Here is a 24436-nt window from a genome sequence, read left to right as displayed (position 1 = left end):
GCTATGTCTAAATCGCAAAAGAAAAATTTAGTGTTTCATATTCGTTTAAATACTTTTTATTCTGTGTGTGTGGTGCCGTTTTAACCATTTTTGTCCCATTGCTCACAATGGAGTACTATGTTTTGGTGCAAATTATCCTGAGATTGACAAATACACTTATACGTCTGGCAGAGGTGTGAAAGAGGCAAACCTCTACTGTTCCCTGCAACACTTTTGCTCTTCACTTGACTTTGCATGGTGGATGCATGTAATAGCAACTTTCTTTTACTTAGCAGTTTAAAGATAAGAGACACAGCAATATCATTGTGCAATGAGTGAAATCATTTCAGTTCACCTGTACGGCTTCTCGTGCCCTGCTGGCATGCCACCTGCCCCTCTCACGGCAGCCCAGGAACTAAGCAGCTGAGGGAACAATCTGCAGATCACAGAAGAGAACGACAGCAGTCGAGGTCCACACCTGTAGGTCAATTAAAATGAGATGTAGATACGGGCAGAGCAACTAAGCTTTTGTAGCAAGGGTAACGGACTACTAGGTAGATGAGTAAATAATGTACAAGAATGACAGGGACTATATGGACAGATGTTAGAAAATGTAAAACCCCATCAGTTTGTCTAGTAATAATGTTACATGGAATAGTTTCCATTACAAGTACTAGGCACATAAGATAACTACATGAGTGATGTTTGTGTAAAATAGGATTATTCTTCGCCATACTCACGCTATGATTAGGGCATCCAAGATATCCAAAATGCTCTTCTGGATCCGTGGCAGGAAAAGCAGTTTTAGAGACTCCTCCCCCTGCCAACTCTTAAGAGGAAGAGAGAGAGAAAAAGAAACATGAATTACAATATGAAAAAACCTGGTAGTAAAGTATTTAGTAAATAAAAAAAAATAAAAAAATAATAGTGGTGTAGAAAAAAAAATAAGTGGCATTACTGTGAGAAAGAGACAATGGGGTATATTTATTACAGTTCGGACAGACATGATACAATGTAGCGTATCATGTCCGCCGCACATCGATAAATGCTGACAGCATACGCTGTCTGCATTTATCATTGCACCAGCAGTTCTTGTGAATCGGCCGCTAGCAGGGGGCGTCAATCAACCCGATCTTATCCGATCGGGTTGTTTTCTGTCCGCCACCTCAGAGCAGACGGACAAGTTATGGAGCAGCGGTCTTTAAACTGCCGCTTCTTAACGTTGGTTTTCAGTGAGCCTGAAGGCTCACCAGAAACAAGGAGCTTAATATATTGACCCTAATGGCCCCTATTCTCTAAAGCTCTCTACTCAGGTGAGATTATCTAAAACATCTGTCAATGCTACTAGGTCCTTCATATGATCCATTGTATCTCACAATGGTGCATACACTGAATGTATATATGTGAAGGAGACACACATACATTACATTATTCCACTCATTAAAATACGCATCTTACACATTGTATTGAAAATATTAAGTAAACTTTGTAATAATAGTACACAATAAATTGTATACTACAAGCAAGCAGCAAAATTCAAATGTAAAATGACAGTAAACTTCTTAACTCATGTAGGTAAAATCACATTTTAAAAAGTACAAAATTCAAAGTGTAGGTTCTTTTTCTAATATAAAATGAGTTATTCAACCCTGGGTGAGATGGCTGAACAGGGGACTTAAGCATATCTGAAGTTCTCTCACAGGTAATGATCATCAATTGATTGTTGTTGGTGTGTGCCATTACTATTGGACTGAGAGAGAGAGAGAGAGAGAGAGAGATAGATATATATATATATGTTACAATTATATATGTATACGCTTGATCATATATGCTTAATGCATTATTATATTTCTTTAATAATATACACTTTAATTTATACTTACATATTAATTTCTGTAAATAGTGGAAAAACCTTTTACTTGATACCTCACATTATCTCCTATGCTCATTAGCCTAGGGGAGAACGCAAGCAAAAGATCCTTCTCAACTCCCAGGGTCAAACTGTGCACGCTCATGACATGCTGGAGCATGCCTAGAAGCAATTTTTTTTTTTACTTTAATGTCTATTTCAGAGAACAGCGAGGATAGCCCTGTGAGGATCAGCATAACATTTCACTCCATGCTCGCAAGTTTCTGAAAACTGTGCCCATTTTTGCAAGGAACTGTACGTTGTGTCAGATGGAGATTAAAAAGCGTTTAAAGGACAGGAAACCCACAAATTTTCGTTTATGAATAGGATAGAACATACAATTTTAAAGTGAAAGTAAAGTTGGTCCCTTTCGAACAAATTAATTTTTTCTACTCCATTAGTATATTAAGATCGCTAACTTTATTTTCATAAATTTATCAATAATTAGAAGTTTTATCAAAAATCTAATTTCCTACCGTATTTATTCCAACTCCTCCCATCCTCTACTTCTTATATTTGTGTTCTGACGTATAGAGCGGTCCCAACCCGCTCTATACGTAGCTCCAAAGCGCATTCACAGAGACTATTGTATTGCGCATGCGCTAATCCGGTACAGCCCCATCTACTGCGCATGCGCTTCTTGCCAAAACTGTTTGTGCCCAGAGAAACGGGAGCGCGATCCTGATATCTTAGTGTATGGCCTTGTATTGCGTATGCGCAAATTCCGTACAGCGCCTTCTACTGCGCATACGCTTCTCGGCGAAACTGTTTGTGCCCAGAGAAACAGGAGCGTGCTCCTGATATATTAGTGTCTGGCCAAACATTTGCGCATGCGTAGATTAATAAGTAGGCGGGTGTCGTGGTTTCACGGCCACCTAACGGACAGATTTCAATTGGCTGTTGAAAAAACGTGACCCGGAGTGAAAAAAAATAATTATTTACGGGTTGAATTTGGATAGTCTAAAAAAAGTTTTGCAATTAAGGCGATAACTTTGATTCCAGCTAAATTTAAAAAAAAAAAAAAAAAATGAATGAAAGTCATATTATTTATGCCCAAAGACTGCGACTGAGGATCGCAAACCAGGTAACTTTACTTTCACTTTAAACAACTTTTCAATTTACTTCTATTATCAAATTTGCTTCATTATCTTGATATTCTTTACTGAAGATACAGCATTGCACTACTGGCTGCTGAACACATCAAGTTAGCCAATCACAAGAGACAAATGTGTGCAGGCACCAATCAGCAGCTAGCTTCCACTAGTGTAGGATATGTGCGTATTCTTTTTCAACAAGGGATACCAAGAGAACAAAGCACATTTAAAAATAAAAGTGAATTTAAAAAAGTGTCTTAAAATTACATGCTCTGATAATGCAAGTTTAATTTTCTTTTTCCTATCCCTTTAATACTATTTCTATTATAATATAAGAAATCTGAACACACGCATCTTTTCCCCCCAGAGTGCTCACCAGGTTTTTCGGGCTCACGTTTACTGCTCTGCAGACGAGACTAAGAATGTCAGAAACTGGAACACGAACTGGAGAAGGGAATGGATCCCTGCAAAATATATATATCAGCAGTTTGTATCTTTATATATTAACAAAAGGTGTACATAGTAGAATATTAACAAATACAAGCACAGGGTGGCACTGAAAATACTGATTATTGTGAACCCTTTTGAACAATTTTGGCAGCAAATAGACAAGATCAAGCTTCACTCAAATTACACTGTAAAGGCAGCTATCAAGAAATGACAGCACAGTTTTTGGGGGCCTTTTCAAGCCAAAATGAGGCTTTTGTGCTGGGTACCGCAACTCCCCAATGCCATTTTACTCGGCTACTGTACATAGTGCAAACAGTCTTTCTTCAAGTGATTTAGGAGGTCCATTTCAGACAGCAAAAAGGTTTTACCATCAGTCCTTACATTTATGGATACAGAGAGGATTTTCACATTATTCATCTTAAAGGGATAATGTACACAGGAAATTAGTTGATAGAAAGTCCATGGTATTCCAAGCAGCTGCAGGAACATAATTTTAAATTAGATAGACTTCTCTGAAGCCACATTGGGGTCAATTCCTGCTGCTGCATTTTGTTTAGATATATTTCTATAGAGAATACTGCAGTATTCATTTTTAGCATATGAGACAGTTTCAGCTGGCAAAATCATTTATTTTAAAATGACAAAATAAAGTTAAAAGTTGTTAATTGTAAACAATTATTTACACTCCAGCAGATAAAATAGATCACTGGGAACACTTTTTTTCAGTACAATGTCTCTAATATATATTTACAGGTGACAACTGTTGTGCTCTTTTTAAAGATTATCTTAACACATTTTAAATAAAGACTAACATCTGCAAAAAGCGGTTTCATAGAGCCTGTTACTAAATTCAAGCTAGCATCCACTAGAGGGCAGCAGAGAGTAGCCAACATGCTTAAAACCCTCAGGATATCCTTTTGATAATACCTGTATTACAAGTATAACATTTAGCACTGCATACACTGCAATTCTATGTAACCATCTATGTATGTTTCTGCAGAGGATGATAGTACTTAAATTGATGGTAAATCTAAGCGTATTACAAACGCTAGAATTTACCATTGACAAAAAAAAAAAACCCAACTTTCTCTTATCGTTTTGCAAAAAGACAGCGTACACTCACCCTTGCTGTTAGGAAAGCATATCACTAACAGAGCTCCTACGGCCGCCCAGGGCACAGCACTCTTCTCTGATGAGATGACGTTTAGACCTCTAGCCGGGCTAGGATGTCAGCTGACACTGCTATTGGTCTACAGTTGGAAACGTCACCTCATTGAAGAAAGCGCTATGCCGTGGGAGCTTTGTTAACAATATGCTTTCCTAACAGCTACGATGAGTGTAACTCTGTTTTTTACAAAACAATTAGAGAAAGTCATGTTTATTTTTGTTGATGGTAAATCCTAGCGTTTGTTATATGCTTGGGTTTACCATTACTTTAAAAGGATCATTAAATACAGAAGAATTACAGCCAACAACTGCATATTAAAAAGACAATGCTATAAAACTCTGTATAAATATCAATCTAGTTGTATGTTTTTATTTCTGACAAGTTTCAAAGTTACAGCCGTTTCCCATGCCCCTGTATCATGTGACAGCCATCAGCCAATCACAACGCATATATGTAAATAACGTGTGCATATACACAACACATTTTAAAAAGGCTCCACGCAGCACAACGAGTCTCTTCTGAACATTACTGGGCAAATCCCACATTACTTACTTGACATAATGTGCATACTCTTACACATTTTTTATTTAGGCACATTGAGATGGGTGGGGAGTTGTTAATTACTTATTAGTTGCTTAATTACACAGCCAGAAGGCAAACAATTGTATGCAAATTTATTAGAGAGACATAACGGCCAGGCCTGAAATGTGCATGAGTAGATTTAAATGAAGCATTTCTGCAATATTTGTAATAGCGAAAAAAAACTTCTAAATAGAAGTTATTACGGTTTCAAGAGCATATGCCAATATGCTGCTCATGCTGAGTGTTTGCACACTCTCAAAGACCTGGTAGTGGCATTTATTGTGTCAATGGCGGCTACATTTTCGTTATAAAAACAACCACGGTGGATCTGAGCATGTACAGTGTTCTAACATGAGTGCAATATTTACATTTAGCATATCTACATATGCCCTGTAAACATCAATACCTTTACTAGAAACCAATTTTCTAATACAATTACATATTGCAGAAATGCTTCTATCCAAAACTAAAATGCACTCATGCATATTTCAGTTTTAACTATCGGCTCATTATGAGAAGATGAAAAACATCAACCACTATTTTCAGTATTTAAAGGGGCAGTATGCACCAATTTTCGAATAACTGCATTTAATAGACACTACTATGAAGAGGAATATGCACAGACACTGATATAAAAATCCAGTATAAAACCTGCTCCCAGTTTAGCACTGTTAATGAGGTTATGCTGGGAAAGCAGGAAGAGCAGATACCCCCCTCCCCTGCATATGTAAATACCCATTACACAAGCAGGAGACAAAAAAAAAGCATAGAACAGAGGGGCGCCTCATGTGTAGATCAGCATATTCAGGCATAAGCATGTAGACATTAAGCCAATTGCTGGTAGAAGCAAGCCGATAGCTCTGGGTGTATCAGCTCACCCTCTCCTGGCTCCAACAAGGTGTACTGGTGTGGTACAGGTCACTCAAAGTGCTCAGATGCAATGTTGTAATATTGCAACAATTAAAACGGTGCATCCACTTCACTTGTAGTTAAAAAAATGGTTTATTAAAATCACTTTAAAAACATTCAAGCAGTGGATAGAGGGGGCATACACAATATACCCCCTATATATGAAACGCGTTTCTTAGCTCTGAAACCAGCCGTTTCCTCAGGCATAAAGCACCATACTACAAACAAAGCATTTAAAAGCAAGTGTAGCCAATCACAAAATTAATAACGCCCATTAGTATACATCTAAAACGTTGGGGCTTGGTTAGGAGTCTGAAAATCAGCACAATGTTATTTAAAAATAAGCAAAACTATAGATTGTTATAAAAACACTCCCAGATGGGATATATAAATGGATCATCTACAAAGCATTTGTACAAAGAAAAATCTTGTGTACAGTGTTCCTTTAAGATTTATACAATTAGACAATTATGCTATTTTCCTATGGCGTCTACAAAAAAGGAACAATGTGAAGTTGGATGATCAATTTATCAGATTAATTTGAAAATAGAGCAAATGTGAGTTGATATTTGTTGCACCTTTTCAGAAACCTGTACCATGTCACCCCCACAGTAGTGTATATAGGTTTTGTGCTTCCCTCAAAATTCTGCTGCCTCCCAAGGGTGTATCTTATCGCTCTATAGTTACACAAAATAATCCTTCTCTCTCATTATCTCTGACCAATACTTAAAGACAATGGAAAAATAACATTTTAGTATCTTTCTATCCCACCCCCCTAATTGGGAATGTTACTTCTTCTAAACATCCTTGTTTACATAGCCCTTCTATGACCAGTAGTATTAAGATTTTCAGCATAGGTGGGAATACAACAGGCAAAACAGATATTTTAAACCAAATAAATGTAAAGGATTTATTTGTAAACCATTTAAAAAGGACCATTAAACTTGAATTTTCAACAACACATAAAATGTTTCAAAATTGCAAGTGAAACATTATATACATTCTTTAGTTATTTTGCAGCATGTGTTTGTTTCAATTTCTCACAGGGAGGCTTGAGTTAAAGGGACACTGAACCCAATTTTTTTCTTTCGTGATTGAGATAGAGCATGCAATTTTAAACAACTTTCTAATTTACTCCTATTATCATTTTTTCTTCATTCTCTTGCTTTCTTTATTTGAAAAAGAAGGGATCTAAGCTATTTTTTGGTTCAGAACCATGGAAAGCACTTGTTTATTGGTAGGTGAATTTACCCACCAATCAGCAAGAACAACACAGTGTGTTCACCAAAAATGGGCCGGCATCTAAACTTACATTCTTGCATTTCAAATAAAGATACCAAGAGAATGAAAAGAATTTGATAATAGGAGTAAACTAGAAAGTTGCTTAAAATTGCATGCTCTATCTGAATCATGATAGAAAAAAATTGGGTTCAGTGTCCCTTTAAAGGGACAGTCTACCATAGAATTGTTATTGTTTTAAAAAGATAGATAATCCCTTTATTACCCATTCCCCAGTTTTGCATAACCAACACAGTTATATTAATATACTTTTTACCTCTGTGATTACCTTGTATCTAGGAACCGTCTTCCAGCCCCCTGATCACATGACTGTGACTGTTTATTATCTATTGTCTTAAATTTAGCATTGTGTTGTGCTAAATCTTAAATAACCCCCTGTGCCTGAACACAGTGTTATCTATATGGCCCACATGTACTTTGTGTCTCTTTGTGTTGAAAAGAGATTTAAAAAGCATGTGATAAGAGGCAGCCCTCAAATGCTTAGAAATTAGCATATGAGCCTACCTATGTTTAGTTTAAACTAAGAATACCAAGAGAAAAAAAAGCAAATTTGACTACAAAAGTAAATTGGAAAGTTGATTAAAATTAAAAGTCCTATCTGAATAATGAAAGTTTAATTTATACTAGACTGTCCCTTTAATACTTTATATAGTAACCAAGTTGAATCAGTGCTAAAGCACCTTAAGGGATTACAAGAGGGCAGGCTACTACAATGTGCACATGTGCAAACAGAGTTTCTGCTATATCTGAATATTAGTTTGTAAATTGGTTAGCAGGGGTTCTTTTGCTGCAAATACCGCTTCCTAAACAATCAAGCATTCTACAGTCCAAATTTCAATTTATCATAATTAACATCGCCCCAGCTCTGTTTCTCATTTTTAAGCCATTAAAGGGTTATTGAGTCTGTAATTAACCTTTGGATTTTGGTCTCCTAAATCTAAACGTCTGCACATTTGCAATGTAAACCTTTGATCCATTTGTACAATCCTACACTTTTTTATCATTGCTTCTCATTTCATCACTCCCATCCTAAAATAAACTATGCACAAATAACAGGCACAAGTTTCTCTAAAGCCCTTAACTGAAATCACTGATACATATTTTAAAACAAAACAGGAATACCACCATGAATAGCCCCCAGAGGAACACCAACTCAGTTACAAACTTGTGTGTTGTCTGAAAACAGCAGTTTTTGTGCGAGTCTATAGAAAGATACCTCAGCAGCAGACACACACACTGTCCAAGGGCTGTAAATCTCCTCAAAAGCTGTAGAATATTGTGAGCTCCATCTTCAGCCAGGGGCGGCAATTCCAGCTCAGTACCAGGACCATCATATCTTGCCGAGTCTAATAGAAGACAGACAGATTTTTGTTTAAACGTTCAGCATTTTTAAATCTTTACATGTTTAAACTCTAATATCAGCCCTTGTGCACAAGCCGAGTGCTGATTTCAGAGTCTAGACAGGCACTGAATGGTAAATACCCACTTTGAAGTACTTGTCTGTCAATCAAACTTAAAGGGACATGAAACTCAAATTTCTTCTTTCAGAAGAACATACAATTTTCCAGTTTACTTCTATTATCAAATTTGCTTCATTCTCTTTGTATAATTTGTTGAAGGAGCAGCAATGCACTGCTGGTTTCTAACTGAACACAAGGTTGAGCCAATGACAATCAGAATAAATATGCAGCCACCAATCAGCAGCTAGAACTTAGGTTCTTTGCTGCTCCTTAGCTTACCTAGATAAACTTTTCAGCAAAGGATAACAAGAGAAGGAAGCAAATTAAATAATAGAAGTAAATTGGAAAGTTGATTAAAAGTTGTTTAAAATTGTATTTTGTACCTAAATCATAAATAAATAGATTTGCATCTATATAAATTCCCTTAAGTCGCTCTGTACCCTTAGGGATTGTTAATAGAAATTTGTATACATGTGGTCTATTAAAAAAAATTCTTTGGAAAATTTTCTCCATTGTTTCTATGAAGACAATGAAGGAGATTGTTAAATATAATATGTAACATCGGTAATGAATATTATAATTTTTAACAATGTTATTCACACAGGATAATGGGTAAGCACATCCATATATAACTATTAAGTCTTTAAATATAATTAGCAAATTTAATACATTTATTAAAATTCGTAGATTGTCCTCTATAATAAAATTCAATATCCAAAAAAATTCAGTGTTATTTAAAAATAATTAAAAAATTAGCACTCTACATTAGTGATCTAACAGAGTTCACATAATGATCATAGCCCCCTGTGTGCATTTTTTTCTACCCATTTAACACGCTTAACATATAGGTATAAATGGTAGCACCTCTGTATAGCTTTCATTGAGCTTGAGAGAGGCTTTTATCAGCCGAAACGCGTTGCTGTTTTTTGGGCCACCTGAGCCACCGTAGTCTAACGAGACATATGCTAGGACTGAGGCGCTGAGGCGCTGACCCGCTGGATCGGTTTGCCGGATATACCTGTAAACGGACAAGTCTTTCAAACGCTGTGGCAGGACATCAGGGGATCCTGACAGTCGTAGGAAACCTATTCTACGGAACTCTGTGTATGTAAAAGTGTGCGCCATTGCCTTTGAACTGTCTTTGCTTGTTTAAAAGGATCTCCTTGTCTCTTTCTCATGTCTTCCATATTTGCAGCTTGCAGCTTCTTTTCGCTAACAAACAAGACTAACAAGCCTGACTCCACTAACTAAACTGCTAAAATTACTTACGGCACACCATCTGACTGCTAAAGTTTCTTTCCAAACGGACTGTATTGGATCTGTTTTTTTATATAGAATACCCACAATATTTGTATGGGAATTCATCTGGATTTGCTGTCAGTTTTATGATACTAGATATATTGTCAGTCTCTATGTTATTCATGTTCTGTTTTTTCTGAAGATGTGTTTCATTTGATATGTTTTTATATATTGCTATTACTGTATGCATGCAAATCAATAGTTCTCTCTCAGAACTTCATTTTTAATTATAATAATTAAATAGATTTTACATCCAATTATAATCCTTCTATATATAATAATATACCCCCACCAAGGGTTCTTTCATAGTAGCCAGGTATTGCACTCATTAAGCTGCTTCACAGAAGCGCAGCTGTATTTGATTATTAGTTAATCTGCAAAGTTTCCTTCTCTGCAGTTTCTATAATCTCTGATTTATGATTATACTGACTGAGGAATAAGGGACTCCTCTATATACACAGCAGTTTTGTTTGCTAAACTCCTTTCTTAGCGCTGTGGCATTTGTTGTCTTTTAAAATATTAATCTGCCCTCACTGACTATTTCAAAATGCCACCTGGCTAGCATAATTTTCTGTGGAGAAACTTGAAACTTATGAACAACTTGTAAACTACTGAAGTCTTTAAAGGGACAGTGTACTATAAAACTAGTCTTTCCTTAAAAGGGACATTAAACACTAAATAAATGCTAGATAGAATGATGCATTCAAAGAAAAGATTAGTCTGAGAATAACAAATAGATGTATTTTTTAAAGTTTCATTAGCTGTTTAAATAGTGACAAAATACATGTAAAGTTTTAATGTCTATAAAACAATGGGAGCTGCCATGTTGTAACTTAGGTTACCTTCTCTGTTGTGGCCAATTAGGAACAGTTATAAATAGGTCACTAGAGTGTGCAGCCAATGGCTGTGTGGAATAAAACAGTGTTCTGAACTTCAATTTCTAACAGGAACTGAAAAGCTCACAATTTCAGAATGGAATTACAGGAAAAGGGGACAAAATAAATAATTAAAGTACATTGCAGATTTTTTTTTATATAAACAATTTATCATTTTATACTGTGAACTCAGTGTTTAATGTCCCTTTAATGTGTTTGCAATGACTTTTATACCAAATGCAGAGTTAAAAATATATGAGAAATGCTCCGTTAGGTATATTTTTATATGTAACAGCTGTCTCTGCTAATTGAAACCACAACCAACTCAAATGGGGTGAGCTTGCAGGAAGAGCAAATCTCTATCATATCACTCTATATTTACTCAAAATAATCTTTATTTTATCACTCACTGTTTAGAAAGAACAATGGAAATAACTATTTTAGTATCTCTCTTCCCACACATCACTGGGAGCATGACATTTGTTTTTACAACAATTTTCTATAACCAATACTTAAATATCAGTGTTCAGTATAGGTGGGGATACAAAAGCAGCTATTTTAAATGGCAAAAATAAACAAAAACAACAACAGGTAAAGAGCTGGTACAGTACACTGTCCCTTTAAGTTGAATTAAAAAAAAATGGAAGTCATAAGGCTTGTTACAAAGCATGGATTGCAAGTCACTCAACACCACAGATCAGTGATAGCTAACCTTGGCACCCCAGATGTTTTGAAACTACTTTTCCCATGAGACTTAGGAACTCTGCAGTCTAGTTGAGAATCTTGGGAAATGTAGTTCTGAAATGAGTGGTGCCAAGGTTAGCCATCACTGCTAAAGATGGATGCTGTAAACCACCCCATCAACAAAACAGAATTAAAAAGGTGCTTTCCGTGTATTTACAGAAACAATACATTACACGGTGTACATTAGAATTTGATCAATGTAATGCCCCCCTGCAAAAAGATCCTTTGTAAAAAATGATTAAAGGGACAATGTACATTAGATTTTTCTTTGTATAAATGTTTTGTAGATCCATTTAAAATAGCGCATCTGGTAGTGTTTTTGTAACAATGTATAGTTTTGCTTATATTTATTAACTGTACTGATTTTCAGACTCCTAACCACATCTTAGTGTGAGATGTATACACGCTTTTACAGACTCCCGCTGGCTTGTTTATGTTATCTGTCTTTTCATATGCAAGGAAGGGGGGGGGGGGGTCTGCTCTTCTTGTTTTCTCAGCCCCTTTTACTGGGTGTCCCAGTCAAACCTCATCAACGGTACTAAACTAGTAGCTTCTAAGTTTTTAAAAGGTTGTATACTGGATTTTTAGATCAGTATCTGTGCATACTTTTCTTTACAGTAGTGTCTATTATATACAGTTATATGAAAATTGGTGTATACTGTCCCTTTAAAAAGGGACACTAAGGTCAAATTAAATTTTCATGATTCAGATACAGCATGTAATTTTAAACAACTTTACAATGTACTTCCATTAAAAAAAAAAAAATGTGCACATTCTTTTATATTTACACTTTTTGAGTCACCAGCTCCTACTGAGCATGTGCAAGAATTCACAGACTATATGTATATTCATTTGTGATTGGCTGATTGCCATCACATGGTACAGGGGGAGTGGAAATATACATAACTTTGAAATTTGTTAGGAAAAAATCTACAACTCATTTGAAATTCAGAGTAAATGCTATTGTATTGTCTTATCTTGCATTTGTTGATTATGCAAATCTACCGTCTTTACTGGTCCTTTAAAGGAACACTGAACCCAAATATTTTCTTTTGTGATTAAGACAGAGCATGCAATTTTAAGCAACTTTCTAAATTTACTCCTAATTCTTCGTTCACTTGCTATCTTTATTTGAAAAAGAAGGCATCTAAGCTTTTTTTGGTTCAGTACTCTGGACAGCACTTTTTTATTGGTGGATGAATTTATCCACCAATTAGCAAGAATAATCCACGTTATTCACCAAAAATGGGCCGGCATCTAAACTTACATTCTTGCATTTCAAATAAAGATACCAAAAGAATGAAGAAAATTTGATAATAGGAGTAAATTAGAAAGTTGCTTAAAATTGCATGCTCTGTCTGAATCAAGAAAAAGAAAAAAATTGGGTTTAGTGTCCCTTTAAGTAATACATCAATCAGGTAAGGAACTAAACCACTGACTAAAGCATTTCTTAAAAGCGCTGACTGATCTAATTAAGTGAAGTGCTTTGTGATGTCAAACAAATGAATTGCTAATGAATCCAGGTACTGGACACTTCTGCAATTATTAAGAGAATCTAATTAAAACATATTGACTAACTGGATTAACATTTTTTGGAGTTGGATCCCTGTCTATCAGTGATGGTAAATAAAGGTCTTGTTACTCAAACATTAAAAGGGACATTATACACTAGATTTTTCTTTGCCTAAATGTTTTTTAGATTATCCATTTATATTTTGTAAAAATGTATAGTTTTGCTTATTTTTAAATAACATTGTGCTGATTTTCAGACTCCTAACCAAGCCCCAACATTTTAGAAGTAGACTGTCTACCTACACCAGCTTGCACCTGTTTGTGTAAATGGTCTTTTCATCTGCAGAGAAGTGTCTTTTTTTTTTTCAGCCCCTTTCACTGGGTGCCCCAGACTAACCTTTTCAACAGTGCTAAAAACTGTAAGCTTCTAAGTTTTTAAAAGGTTTTATACTGGATTTTTAGATCAGTATCTGTGCATACTCTTCTTTATAGTAGTGTCTATTACATGCAGTTATATGAAGATTGGTGCATACTGTCTCTTTAATCCTGAGCAAAAGTCAATCAATACATGATTTTTCCTTTTCTTATTTTTTTGTGAAACACATTATTTAATAAAAGACTGGGGACCTTTAAATTGTATTTTAGCCATGTCACTATCATGCATGAAACTTATTTTTTTGCATAAAAAGCTAAATTTGTGTTTAAAGGGCCTTCAAATACAGTAGAACTGCATAATAAACAGACTGAATATCAAAAAAGCAGTAGATTTTTTTTTCTGACAAATTAATTGGTTCCCCACATTTGCCAGTCTCATGAATCATGCAACAGCCATCAGCCAATATATATATATACTGTGAATTTGTGCACATGCTGAGTAGCAGTAAGTGTGCATATAGAAAGATTGAAAATAAATAACGGAAGTAAATTGGAAAATCTCTTAACCCCTTAACGACCAAGGACGTGTCAGGCACGTCCTCATTTGGATGTCAGTTAACGACCAAGGACGTGCCCGACACGTCCTCTGCGGTTTAAGGGGGGGTCAGGAAGCACTAAAGCTAAAATTAACCGTACAAGCTACCTAATTAACCCCTTCACTGCTGGGCATAATTCACGTGTTGTGTGCAGTGGCATTTAGTGGCCTTCTAATTACCAAAAAGCAACACTAAAGCCATATATATTGCTGTTTCTGAACAAAAAGGGATCCCAGAGAAGCATATACAACCACTTGTGCCATAATTCCACAAGCTGTTTGAAAATAATTTCAGTGAGAAACCTAAAGAGTGAAAAAGTGAACGATTTTTTTTTTTATTTGATCGCATTTGGCGGTGAAATGGTGGCATAAAATATACCAAAATGGGCCTAGATCAATACTTTGGGTTGTCTACTACACTAAAGCTAAAATTAACCCTACAAGTGCCCTAATTAACCCCTTCACTACTGGGCATAATACACGTTTGGTGCGCAGCAGCATTTAGCGGCCTTCAAATTACCAAAAAGCAATGCCAAAGCCATATATGTCTGCTATTTCTGAACAAAGGGTATCTCAGAGAAGCATTTACAACCATTTGTGCCATAATTGCACAAGCTGTTTGTAAATAATTTCAGTGAGAAACCTAAAATTTGTGAAAAAGTGAACGATTTTTTTTATTTGATTGCATTTGGCGGTGAAATGGTAGCATGAAATATACCAAAATGGGACTAGATCAATACTTTGGGTTGTCTACTAAAAAAAATATATACATGTGAAGGGTTATTCAGGGATTCCTGACAGATAGTTTTCCAATGTATTTATCACTCATTTTGAGAAAAAAAAAATATGGTTTGGAAATAGCAAAGTGCTACTTGTACTTATTGCCCTATAATTTGCAAAAAAAAAAGCAAAGAACATGTAAACATTGGGTATTTCTAAACTCAGGACAAAATTTAGAAACTAATTAGCATGTGAGTTTTATTGTGGTTATAGATGTGTAACAGATTTTGGGGATCAAAGTTAGAAAAAGTGTTTTTCCATTTTTTTCATCATATTTTATTAAACAAAAATTATAGTAAATTATAAGATATGATGAAAATAATGGTTTCTTTAGAAAGTCCATTTAATGGCGAGAAAAACGGTATATAATATGTGTGGGTACAGTAAATGAGTAAGAGGAAAATTACAGCCAAACACAAACACCACAGAAATGTAAAAAAAGCCCTGGTCCCAAACGGTCAACAAATGGAAAAGTGCTCTGGTCACTAAGGGGTTAAAACTGCATGCTCTGACTAAGGAAAATACCCCATTAATCTAACAAGACATGCATGTTGCTTTCTATTTGCATTAATTAAAAAATTGTATACATAAGTTTTTAGATAAAAGAAAGAAAAATTACAGTAGTTTAAATAGGCTACAAAGTTGTTTTGTGTGTTTACAATAAGTAAAAAAAATAAAATAGCATATACATTTTGAATATTGTTGTATTACCTAGAAAAGATTACTGAGACATTAAACTAGAAATATAATACCACATTATTACAGAGTGGAAGCAGGCAGGGCTGTATGATTTTAGCTGGGTTTTAGCTCTGTGATGTTATGATATAACTTCAATGTCTCAGTTCAGTTGTTCCCATTACATAGTGCAAAGCAAACAGACAGCCATATCATGACTCCATGTCTGTATACAGCTAGTTAGGGAGTGTAGGAAAACCGCTAGCTCTGCTGAGAGTATTCCGTTCATATGCAGAAGCACTGAAAGTACACCAAGGTCTTACTCCGTTTTAGGATCTTTAGCTGCAAAATGTATATTGCAAAGTTCACTAACATGTAATGCTTTATTTAACAGTACACTTTAGTTTTTGAGTGCACTTAAAGGGACAGTATACAACAATTTTCGTATAACTGCATGTAATAGACACCACTATAAAGAAGAATGTGAATAGATACTGATATACAAATCCAGTGTAAAACTTTTTAAAAACTTACTTAGAAGCTCCCAGTTTAGCACTGTTGATGAGGTTAGGCTGGGCTACGCACTGAAAGGGACTGAGAAAGCAAAAAGTGCAGAAACCCCCCCCCCCTGCCCTGCATATGAAAAGACCTACTACAGAACCATGAGTCTGTAGACATCAGAATACATCTAAAACTTTGGGGCTTGGTTAGGAGTCTGAAAATTAGCACAATTTTATTTAAAAATAAACAAATCTATACATTTTTTTTTTTTTTTTTTTTATAAAAAAAAAAGACTCCCAGATGGGCTATATAAAAGGATCGTCTACAAAAAAATTATGTAAAGAAAAATCTAGTGTACAATGTCCCTTTACTATATTTCTTGCATCGGCCTCCTCATAGGTGCCACCTTTTAGAACCATTACACTGCAGGTATGTGAAGTAGAGTTGCTGCACATGTGCAAACACAGCAACACTGGAATGGGGGCACCTATGTCTAGAGGGAGGTGGGGAATAAACTCAATACAATATCATGACTACTTCAAATAGTGTTTAAGTTTGTGTCCTGTTAATATACAGTGTTTTATACACTCACCAGTCTCGGCTCCCTGATAAAGCTGTTTGAAAACACTGTGTAAAGAGCACAAGACACTTTGGATTTGTCGTTCCCAGTTCTCTGTGTGTTTCACTCCCTGAGAGAAACCTGATCCGAGGGATGGGAGGAGAGAGAAGCACTGACAGGCCAGCTGTGGGGAGTAAAACAGACAGGTAAACACCACCACAACAAGCAACAGACAGAAATAGAGATGGAAGTGACTTCAGCACATTGCTTTGATGGAAAATATGTGATGTTTACATGGTTAGCTGGATATTCCTGAAAACTCACTAGGATCAATTATGAGTTGATAAACAGCATGTTCCACATCAACAGGCACCACACCTTAAAAATGACTGCAAATGAATGTATTTGTATGTCACACACAAATAGTAATATATGCAAAATTAAACATTTTATATCAAAAAGCGCTTATTATCCCTTTAAATAGATGAGAATCAGATCTTTGAGAGCATGTCTTTTGAATAAAGGGTCAGTTGGACCTCAAACAAACTAGGAACCAGGGAGTTGTTTGAAATAATGTAGGTAGCTTGCATATGAAAGACGAAATAGATAGCTTGTGATGTCCATAGGAACAGCGAACATCTGTCTACTAAGTGACTATACGAATTATCTGTGTCTCCAAGAAGTCCCATTGCCCCACACACACACAAGCATATGGAACGCTACTTAGTATTAATATATGCTGTTTTCAAAGGGACAGTCTACTCCAGAATTTTTATTGTTAAAAAAAAAATAGATAATCCTTTTATTACCCATCCCCCAGTTTTGCATAACCAACACTGTTATATTAATACACTACCGCTGTAATTACCTTGTATCTATGCCTCTGCAGACTGCCCCATAATCTCAGTTCTTTTGACAGACTCGCATTTTAGCCAATCAATGCTGACTCATAAATAACTCCACAGGAGTGAGCACAATGTCATCTATATGGCACACGTGAACTAGCGCTGTCTAGCTGTGAAAAACTGTAAACATGTACTAAGATAAGAGGCGGCCTTTAAGGGCTTAGAAATTAGCATATTAGCCTACCTAGGTTTAACTTTTAACGAAGAATACCAAGAGAACAAAGTCAATTTGAGGATTAAACTAAATTGGAAAGTTGTTTAAAATTGCATGCCCTATCTGTAGCATGAAAGTTTAATTTTGACTAGACTGTCCCCTTAAAGCATGAGAAACAGATAGTAATTGAAAGTGTAGGTGTGGGAAAGGATAGCAGCATGCGTTTAGATAAAAAAAAAATCCAAGACCAGAAAGTTTCCTAGATGATGATTACTTTATAATATGGGGGGGGGGGGGGGAAGATGTTGCACAGAAGGAATTGTAAATCTTTAAAGATTATCTTAAACACTTGGTGTTTTTGCATTGTGCTTTAGGTTGTCCCCTATGGACACATCATCAGAACTTCAGAAGGGATCTGTAAGTGAGCAAAACACTAGGATAGATGGGAGACATTCTGAGCAAAGCAGGAACGCACTTTCAGGTATCAATCAGGAACCAACATTACTACAGGTGTAACTAATAAGACAGAGCACTACATTTTTTCTCAAGGTTTATGCATTTGTAAAAAAAGACATTACCTCTTGAATTTGGACATTTTCAGCATCCAGGAGACTCAGGAAAAACACGGTGAGTTTCCCCTGAAGAAGAAAAGCAGATTACTGAGGGAACTAGAGAAAGTTTGTGTATATGCATGTACTTATTTGTCATAAAAAAATATTCTGTGTTGGGAGAACTAGATTAGGACGTGCGTTTATGTATGTGTGTGTAGGGTGAATGGGTGGGATGGAGTTAAAATAATAAAGGACAAACTGATTGTGTGGATGGAACTGCAGAGCTATATCTGCACAGTGAACAGGCTGTTGAAGGAAGCATGTGCCGTAAGTAGGAATATCAGTGCTAGACTATTAGTACAAATAGGAGGAGCTTAATACCCGCAGGGAGCCACAAGCTCGTGGATAGGAGATTAGACACGATCTGATTCCTTCCAAAGCTGGGATCAGGCACTTGAATATAAAATAAACGAGAAAGAGTGAGATAATTATTATGAAAAAATCATATCAATCTTACTAAGAATGGGGACAGTAAGCAGATTAAATGTCCATATGTGGAATCTAAACGTTGCTGAACAATGAACCAACATAACATATTACTGTAAAGCATCAGTTCTCCAGAACCATCCAACTGGTCCCCATTTAATTCAGTTTATAAGCGACACCCCTTGCACATTTCAGATTGTACAATCTCAGATGTCTCTCCTGGGTCTGTTATAAGCTTACATCAACTGAACTTAGTCATTAAAAAAAATAATTTAATTTTTTTAATCTGCAGTTTATCCTCTTATTACCATCTTCCGTCTATTTCTTACCCCCTACTTACACCTATTCCTTACCTGGCGTCTCAGGCCTAAAAGCGAGGTAAGCAATCCAGGGATCTGGTTGGTTGAAACCTCTCTAGATAATTCAGGTAAAGCGGAGGAATGAGCAAGCAGAGAGCGCAGGACAAAGACAGCCAAGCCAATCACACGTGGAGGGTCCTGAGACTGCAGAATAAAAAAAATGATTAGCAATCAACTCAAACCTAGAGAATTTCGAGGTGAGCAGAATACGTGCCTGTACGCTGCATCTCTCATTTATCTAATTTTATTTCTCTCACCTGAATGACCTGCAGGATATTTCGGATCCAGGACACACAGTGGGTTTGAAAAACATCTGTGGGAGACTCTTCAACTACCAGAGACAAGAGTGAAAGCCCCTCAATTCTGAAAGAGAAGAAAAGTAATTCTTTGAGACAAAAAGGTGGAAAGTTAAAAAAAATATTTATGTTATTAGAACAAAAAATATGTTATGCTCATGTGCCTCTGTCCACCAATTAAGCAATGGAAATTTTGCCAGTTAACAATCAGTCCCTAGGGTCCAGTGGTACATAGTCATATACTTCCTGTCAATTTCAAAATAAGCAGCTTTAAAGGACCAGTCAACACATTAGATTTGCATAATCAACAAGTGCAAGATAACAACACAATGCAATAGCACTTAGTCTGAACTTCAAATGAGTAGTAGATTTTTTTATAACAAATTTCAAAGTTATGTATATTTCCACTCCCCTTGTACCATGTGATAGCAATCAGCCAATCACAAATGCATATACGTATAGTCTGTGAATTCTTGCACATGCTCAGTAGGATCTGGTGACTCAAAAATTGTAAATATAAAAGACTGTGCACATTTTTTTTTAATTGAAGTAAATTGGAAAGTTGTTTAAAATTACATGCTGTATCTGAATCATAAAAATTTAATTTAACCTGAGTGTCCCTTTAACATTTTTTTTTTGCATTAAACAGATTAAAGGGACAATAAAATCAAAATTAAAGGGAAAGTCTAGTCATAGTTAAACTTTCATGATTTAGAAAGAGCATGCAATTATTTTAAGCAACTTTATAATTTATACCCATTATCAATTTTCCTTCATTCTTTTGCTATCTTTATTTGAATGTAAGCATAGGAGCCGGCCTATTTTTGATTCAGCACATGGGTAGCGCTAGCTGATTGGTGGCTACATTTAGACACCAATCAGAAAGCGATACCCATGTGCTAACCCAAAAATGGGCTGGCTCCTATGCTTACATTTCTGCTTTTTTTAAATAAAGATAGTAAGAAAATGAAGAAAAACTGATAATAGGAGTAAATAGAAAGTTACATGCGCTATATGAATCATGAAAGTTACATTTTGACTAGACCATTCCTTTACACTTTCATGCCTAACATAGAACATTCAATTTTAAAAGTCTTTAATTTACTTCTAATGTCAAATGCACTGTTGATATACTTTATAGAAAACCATACCTAGGTAGGCACAGCAGCAGCAATGCACTACTGGGAGCTAGCAGGTGATTGGTGGCTAAACATATATGCTTCTTGCCATTGCCCCACCAGATTATACTAAGTGTTAACCCCTTTGCAAGGGTTAAACACACAGAGCATTTAAAAAAAATAGGAAACTCAAAATGTATGCAATTTTAAAACTTAAAAATAATATCTACATATCCTACACTACTGGGAGCTAGCTGGTGATTGCTGGTTACACACATATCTCTTGTCATTGGCTCACCAGAAGTTTTCAGTTAGCTCCCAGGAGTGCATTGCTGCTTGAGTTAAATATATATGTTATCCCTTTGCAGAGGTTAAAAACACTTATATAAAAGTAAAAGTTCATTAATAAAATGCTCTAACATATTAGAGCAGTTTGAATTTGCACTTATATGTCCCTTTAAATATAGATGTATGCATAATATAATAAAAAAAGAAGAGATGCCAAACAATTGTATAATAAGCCAAGCCAGAATAACACCATGGATCTAATACAGAGCACTAATGATATACAAGTAACTCATTATTTTGCAATAAGACAAGTGCAGGAGTTTCGAGCAGAGAATTTGATATGAAGAATAAATGCTGTAGGCTCAGTACACAGCACTAGAAGAGGTAAGCAGAGCGGGTACTAACTGACACATGGAACAAGGTGATCAGATAAGGTATGAAACCTCTAACTGCACTTAACTGGGGAAATAGCAAACACCATGAAATATTTACATTTATTGTGGATGCTTACTGCGTATTTGAGCGATAAGATACTGTTGCAGCTGTATATTGCATAATTCAGAAAAGTTTCTGTTTATAACTGATACAAAGTAGATAATGACAAAAAGAAACTAATATTAATTCTACATATTTGATTTCCAATACGCTGACTTTTAATGTTCAGGGTAACAAAATAAAACTGCGCTATGACAGCTCCTACTCATGGAAAAAAAACATATCATCAAGCATTGTAGGGGGGGTTGGGGCTGATGACAAAATATAAATACATAAAAAGAAAAAACAATCATACCTAGTGTTTCCCCCTACTGCATAATGTCAGATCCAGCATGAAAGCATGAATCATAATGTACATAAATCGACTACAATTTTGAAAATAAACAGGTTATCCCAATACGTTAGCACACATGCTTCTAGTAAATGTTATCAGTATTTCAGTGCTTTCTTTACTGTGCATGGAGTATATGTAGATATACCCGATGACTCTGTGCTTGCTAAAAGAGCATATATAGTATAACTGATGATAAACACATGCCACTGCTGGCTAAGTGAGCAGGCTTAGTGTCTGAATGAGGGTGCACAAGGCATGTACATATGCCCTGAGTACATTGATAGCTTTAGCTGAAACAGCAGTCAATTTCAGACAATGCATTTTTGCTAATACAGGTGTATCTTTCTACTCAAAGCTAAAATGCATTCATGTGTATTTTGATTATGAGGTTTTTTTTATCCCTTTAAGGAGGGACAGCCCTGAGTACAAATATATATTATTATTTACAAAATATATTTTTCAGATGCTACTTACGCAAGATAAATATATTATAAAGCAGTGTTTTTTTTCCTATTCCAATCTTCAGGGCACACAAACAGACTAGATTTTTAGGATTACTTTGGGTGAGAGCAGGTAAATAACCATGATTACTGATTGGCCGATTATTATTTTTTTAACCTGTGCTTTAGTTAAGATATCCAGAAAATATGACCTGTTAGTGTGCCCTGGGGACTAGAATTGAGAAACACTGTTCAAAAGGGTAGCTTTGTTTTACCTTCATAACCCTAAGAGAGGCATAACACACCTTGTAATAATGTATTGCAACACTACACAAATGTTAACATACTAGCAGAGCACTAAGCCATTCTAAATTAACGTGTTTGCAGCAGTTCCTTTATCCAAATGCTAAACTCTTTCGACCACTTGCCTTATCTGCAGTGGCCAATACAATCTTATTGGAATAGATTAAGCTTGCCACTATCATTATGCTAGCAAAAAGGCATTGTTTTGGAGTCTTCCAACATTTTTGTGTGTGTTCTGCAGGACAGTAAGAAATATTGTTTTCAATGATGTACATTACTTTTGTTGTGCATTTAAGAAAGAGTTGTATCTAATGCTATGAAAGTCAAAATTAAACTTTCATGATTCAGATAAATGCAATTTTAAAAGGGACAGTCTACTCCAGAATGTTTATTGTTTAAAAAGATAGATAATCCCTTTATTACCATTAACATACTTTTTACCTCTGTGATAACCTTGTATCTAAGCCTCTGCTAACTGCCCCCTTATTTCAGTACTTTTGACAGACTTGCATTTTAGCCATTTAGTGCTGACTCATAAGTAACCTTAAGGGCGCAAGCACAATGTTATCTATATGGCACACATGAATTAGCGCTGTCTAGCTGTGAAAAACTGTCAAAATACAGAGAAGGCATTTAAAGGGATACTAAACCCAATTTTTTTCTTTCATGATTCAGATAGAGCATGAGATTTTAAGCACCTTTCTAATTTACTCCTATTATCAATTTTTCTTTGTTCTCATGCTATCTTGATTTGAAAAAGCAGTACTGTAAGCTTTAGAGTCGGACCAGTTTTTGTTCAGCACCTGGGATGCACTTGCTGATTTGTGGCTAAATGTAGCAAACCAATCAGCAAGCTCTACCAAGGTGCTGAACTAAAAATGGGCCGGCTCCTAACCTTTTATTACTGCTTTTTCAAATCAAGATAACATGAGAACAAAGAAAAATTGATAATAGGAGTAAATTAGAAAGTTGCTTAAAATTGCATGCTCTATCTGAATCATGAAAAAAAAATGTGGGGTTAGTATCCCTTTAAGGGCTTAGAAATTAGCATATGACCCTACCTACATAAGAGAACAAAGAACATTTTGATGATTAAAGTAAATTGGAAAGTTGTTTAAAATTGCAAGCCCTATTTCAATCATGAAAGTTTAATTTTGACTAGACTGTCCATTTAAGATACTTTTCAATTCACTTCTCTTGTGCTTGTGGTATCCTTTGTTGAAAAGCATAAAACACTTTTTTTTGACAGCTATGTCCTTTGGAATGCATACTACAATCCTTAAAGATACAGGAAGCCCCAAAACTTTCTTTCATAATTTAAATAGAACATACAATTTTAAACAACTTTCCAATTTACTTCTATTATTAAATGTGCTTAATTATCTTGTTATCTTTTGCTGGAGGAACAACATTGCACTACTGCAGCTAGCTGAACACATCTAGTTAGTCAATCACAAGGGACAAATGTGTGTAGGCACCAATCAGCAGCTAGCTCCCACTAGTGTAGTATATGTGTGTATTATTTTTCAACAAGGGATACCAAGAGAAAGAATCACATTTTAAAATAGAAGTGAATTTAAAAGTGTCTTAAAATGACATGCTCCTATCTGAATCATGCAAGTTTAATTTTAACTTTCCTATCCCTTTAATGGGATACAGACAAGAGAAAAGTTTCCACATTTCTGAGATAGCTTTAAAGAATCTTATACTCCATAGTTTTCATTATACATATGAAAAGCAGTTGCTAAATATTAAACATATATTTCTGAATTCTAAAGTTTCATATTAAAATATAAAATGAAACTAGCAGGAAATGCATATTTGTGAATTACACAGTTGCCTTAATATTAAAGGGATACTAACCCCACGTTTTTTTCTTTCATGATTCAGATAGAGCATGCAATTTTAAGCAACTTTCTAATTTACTCCTATTATCAATTTT

The 24436-nt window shown here is 35.5% G+C and overlaps 1 protein-coding gene across 1 annotated transcript in view; it reads right to left on the bottom strand.

Annotated features, from left to right (window-relative positions):
• The window catches only part of PELP1 (proline, glutamate and leucine rich protein 1), a 157811-nt gene that overhangs the window by 131737 nt on the left and 1638 nt on the right, over nt 1-24436 (bottom strand). Inside the window, exons 3-11 of the mRNA XM_053718249.1 lie at nt 19478-19583; nt 19215-19364; nt 18757-18828; nt 18403-18462; nt 16799-16949; nt 8607-8736; nt 3359-3446; nt 720-808; nt 335-457 (exon numbers count right to left, since the gene is read on the bottom strand). Coding sequence (XP_053574224.1) covers nt 335-457; nt 720-808; nt 3359-3446; nt 8607-8736; nt 16799-16949; nt 18403-18462; nt 18757-18828; nt 19215-19364; nt 19478-19583 — 969 coding nt within the window. The remainder of the gene's footprint in view (nt 1-334; nt 458-719; nt 809-3358; nt 3447-8606; nt 8737-16798; nt 16950-18402; nt 18463-18756; nt 18829-19214; nt 19365-19477; nt 19584-24436) is intronic.

Source organism: Bombina bombina, chromosome 6, assembly GCF_027579735.1.
Source record: "Bombina bombina isolate aBomBom1 chromosome 6, aBomBom1.pri, whole genome shotgun sequence".
Lineage (NCBI taxonomy): Eukaryota > Metazoa > Chordata > Amphibia > Anura > Bombinatoridae > Bombina > Bombina bombina.
This window is presented reverse-complemented; position numbering and strand designations above follow the sequence as displayed.